The sequence below is a fragment of the Akebia trifoliata genome, chromosome 5 (assembly GCF_017979445.1).
Source record: "Akebia trifoliata isolate Shusen 1 chromosome 5, ASM1797944v1, whole genome shotgun sequence".
Classification (NCBI taxonomy): Eukaryota; Viridiplantae; Streptophyta; class Magnoliopsida; order Ranunculales; family Lardizabalaceae; genus Akebia; species Akebia trifoliata.
In genome coordinates this window covers 3,756,822-3,761,033 of record NC_141379.1, presented here as the reverse complement: position 1 = coordinate 3,761,033, position 4,212 = coordinate 3,756,822, and the positions used below count along the sequence as shown (strand labels likewise).

Here is a 4,212-nt window from a genome sequence, read left to right as displayed (position 1 = left end):
CTCAATGAAAACAAATCCCCAAGGCCTTCGTTTCCATTTAACCTTAAAAGAGTTTCCTAAAACCATTATCTGCTGATTTTAAAGACACTGCTTGTCAATCATATTAGTCCATAAATTCTCTCTTTAAATACACTCTAATCCAAGCTCGCCTTACCTCACTTACCATCCAAAAAGGAAAAAGGGTATGAATCCATAATTTTATGCAATCACCATCAAAGTACCCAAGAAAATGCTTAATGGAGAATTTGAGAAATGCTTCAAGTCGTCAAAAAATCTCCTCAAATCGTTCGTTCAAGATGGTACAATACAGATGCTGGCTGTGGACCATTCAATCTGTTAAGAAGTTAAAGAGGTCCAAGACCAGACTAACCAATGCACGAAACATCCAAGCCAATGAACCAGTAATTCAACCAACTCTCTGCTCATTTAGACTTCTATAGTTAAAAATCAAAACAAAGGGCCACATAAGAGAGTAGAATACACACAAATCGTCGTCGTCGTCATTTTACAGTTTTAGGACCTTCTTTTGTTGAAACAAATAAATATAAGAATCCAGTTAAAGAGATCCTGTTCAAGTAGAAGTTTTCAAGTTCAAACACCACACAATATTTTTTATATTTATATGTATATTATAAAAGAGGCTACTAGCTATAGAGAGAGAGAAAGAGGGATCATATCCTTCACTAGACAAGCATTTTCATTAAGCATCTGCAGCTTTCTCAACGGGTGCAGCCTCGGCATTAGCTCCAAACTTGGCTCGCTTCATTTCATAATCTTTCACAGCTGCCTTAATCGCATCCTCTGCAAGCATACTGCAGTGGAGCTTCACTGGTGGAAGAGAGAGATGTTTTGCTATTTCCCTGTAACATCGTTGAAAAGAACATGTCAAAAAAATGGAAAAAAAAAAAGGCAAGAGAGAAGTACTTCCTAGCTTGCATTTATCTGTAACATCGGTGATCATGATCTCTCTCCACTTATACTGGGAATAGTAAACAACGATATCATAAATTATGTTCAAAGAACAATATATATATATATATATATATATATATATATATATATATATATTAGATAAAATGAATCTGATTATTATACTGATCATCAGCCACACCCTTAGCCATTTTGTAAGATGAATCTGCTTAAATGATCGAAAAAGAGTATCCGCATAAACTTGCAACTCTTGGTTATGATAATGAAGGGCAAGGAATAATGTACTTTATGCAATGAATATAACGTAAGTAAATGGTACACAGCATGTTATGGTCTTCCATACACTTCCTTCAAGACTGATTGCTTTGCGGATTAATCAGGATTCTTGACCACTATGGAATGGATATAAGGTAAATGGTACACCACATGTTAAAGAGTTCCATGAACACCCTTCAAGAATAGTTGCTTTGTTGAATTAAGGGTTTAAGGGGGAGCAGCTTTAACTCCCATTCCCATAAATAGTTGAGTTAGCTCTTGGCTTTCTAACCTTATCCCACTTTAGATATAAAGATATTGCATTGCAGTCTAATCATTGAAAAGACGGACTACCGAAACGATTCTTTTCCAAAGAACGTAGTCAGACTAGATTCTAACTTAAGTTTAAAATTGTCAGTTGGCCCCAACTAAGATGCCCATCGAGAATGGAACTCAAAGGCTCCGCATACTTGTAGAAAATACAGATGTCAAACTAAAAAGTGGGAATAATATCCTTGAATTGATGAACAATACATAATTGACCTCACCAAGACTTGTCTCTCCATATATATTTTAATAGTGCCCGGATTTTCATATTAAGTTTGGGCTCATTTCCCATCCCCTTTTTGCATGTTCTGTTGTTTTCCTAGTCCAATCTCCATTTTTGATCCATAGTTGGCATTCCTTGGCTTGAGATAAGAGAGATTTTTTTTTTTTTTTTTTAGTGTCAAGATTAACCCCCTTTCTTGTGTTTTGGGGGATCTGAAAGGAGAGGAATATTCTCGTACTTTTAAGGGAAAGGATACTCCCTTAAGAAGGTCATTAATAACATTCTTGGACTCATTTCTTTTGGAGCAAATTGTTTAAGGTGTTCGAGGCTGTCTTTTATCAGGACTTTCTGTTTAAATTGGATATGATTTAGAGATAGTGAGTGAGGTTCTGTTTGTTTACTTTTTTTTCATGTCCTTGGTAGGTCTACTTGACCTTCCTGAATTTTTAACTTTCTTCTCTATAAATCTTTTATGCCTATCAAAAGACTGCTGGAAGATGGTTGGACAAAGTATGAGATAATACATTGATAACCATTGAAGCCAAGATTTCTTAGAAAGATCTAGGGAAAACCTCTTGCAGAGTGTGTTAATCAAAGCAAACCAAAAGTTAATAAAGGAAATAAAGAAATACTAAGGGCAAATCACATTTAATAATCAAAAGCCCTTTGCATGCTCTTGTACCATCCATATAATCACATTTTACTTAATATTAAAGCATTTAAGTTCACATAATCTAAATTATGTACAGATCATAGGAGTTATTTTCAGAAGATTTTGTATCATGATAGGGTTTCGCTGTTAATAGGGTAGGTTAGTACTTCTGCTTGTTTCCTTCTTTTCCTCGTAGATCCCCTCAACCTCCTAGAATTTTCTGTAGCATTCTCTTTTCCTCTTTTTTTTCTAAGAAATTCTTTACTTAAGAAAATTAAAAGCTTGTCAACCCGAACAAAAATTGGGTTTTATTTGCAAGAAAAGCTATGAACATATGCAATAACTGATACAAGAGACTGTATTTATCAAACAAACAAAATGAGAGCTATTATAAAGAATAAACTACAAAAAATAAAAGGAACTAAAAGCCGAACACTCACGTGTTTCTGATAGAGACAACTTCTTCCATCTGTCTCCCTTTTACCCATTCAGTAGCTGAAAGTATCAATTAAAAAACCAGTAATCAGTATTGACTCTCATTGCAAGCATCATAAACCTTGTACTAATAATATTTACACATAATCCTCCAAACCTAAAGCTATTGAAATCATGGTTTTAAAGTTGTTTTGATGACTCGTCTCATCCATGACCGAGAACAAGTCGTCTCGGATGAGATATCTGGTTTATTTGAGTCATTTTTGGACGAGAATAAAAAAAATGCCTTGGAATTAGAACACACCTTGTCTTTGAGACGACTTGTCAACTCATCTAGTTGGTGGACAATACCGAGACAACTGGGACGAGATTTAAAACCATGATTGAAAAGGACCAAAAATCTTCTTCGTTGCTGTTTACAGAGATACAGTCGGAAAAGGAATAACCATATCAATGGACACATAACGGGCAGCTAGTTTAAATTTCAAGATTTCAGGAATCAAGAGTGATCAGTCTGGAAAATCAGTTGGATTGGATTTTAGAATCTGTTTGGATCACCACTTTTTTTTTTCAGATTTTCTAGGCAAAGTAGCCCTAAGCAACCTATTTCAAATCCAAAAACAAACAAATCTCGCAAGCAATAAATCAATCAATCAGATAAAACAAAAGAAAGAAACAAAAACCCTAGAAAATCCAATCCAGAATCAACCGAAACAAAATTATAAATAGAATCTCATAAAAACACACCACTAATTATAGAATTTTCGAATACACTAACCTACAGAAGAAGAAGCGATGGCGGATCCACATCCGAAGGTCTTGAAGCAAGCATCGACGATCTTCCCTGATTCGTCATCTACCTTAATCTGAAGCTTCATGACATCTCCGCAAGCAGGAGCGCCAACGAGACCCGTTCCAACTGTAGGATCGTTCTTGTCGAAGGATCCAACATTGCGAGGATTGTTATAGTGATCTACAACCCTCTCATGGTAGAGACGCACCAGTGTTTGTGCCTGGTTTTGTTGTTGACGCCCTAACCCTAGAAATTTACTGCAACTTGCCCTAAGCATCTTGTATGGGTTTCTGTGTGTCTCTGCAAAGAAGATACTGATTTTACGGGGAGAGAGAGAGAGAGAGAGCTTGACGCAACTAGCTTATCTATATTAACTTATTAAGGCGGTCGGTTTCAGAAACCCGAAGGATTACTGGAGCCACATATATATACTGTATTTTGGATTTTGGATTTATATGCGGTAAATGGAGTCCTATAAAAGCAATCCTCGTAATCAACATCTTTATCATCGGTGAATTTCTGAGCGTTGGATCTGTTGACTTTAAAATTCTAAAAGATTATGTAGTAATTTTGTGGTTTTACAAAATCTATCCCTAT

General features: G+C 35.6%; 1 protein-coding gene across 1 annotated transcript; it reads right to left on the bottom strand.

Annotated features, from left to right (window-relative positions):
- Positions 1-405: 405 nt before the first annotated feature.
- LOC147401071 (uncharacterized) lies at positions 406-4,010 on the bottom strand. The gene is made up of 3 exons (XM_086442205.1): positions 3,601-4,010; positions 2,828-2,882; positions 406-860 (listed from the first exon to the last, which is right to left on the bottom strand). Exons 1-3 carry the CDS (start codon positions 3,890-3,892, stop codon positions 701-703), a joined length of 507 nt encoding a protein of 168 aa, XP_086298331.1. The 5' UTR covers positions 3,893-4,010; the 3' UTR covers positions 406-700.
- Between the last annotated feature and the right edge of the window lie 202 nt (positions 4,011-4,212).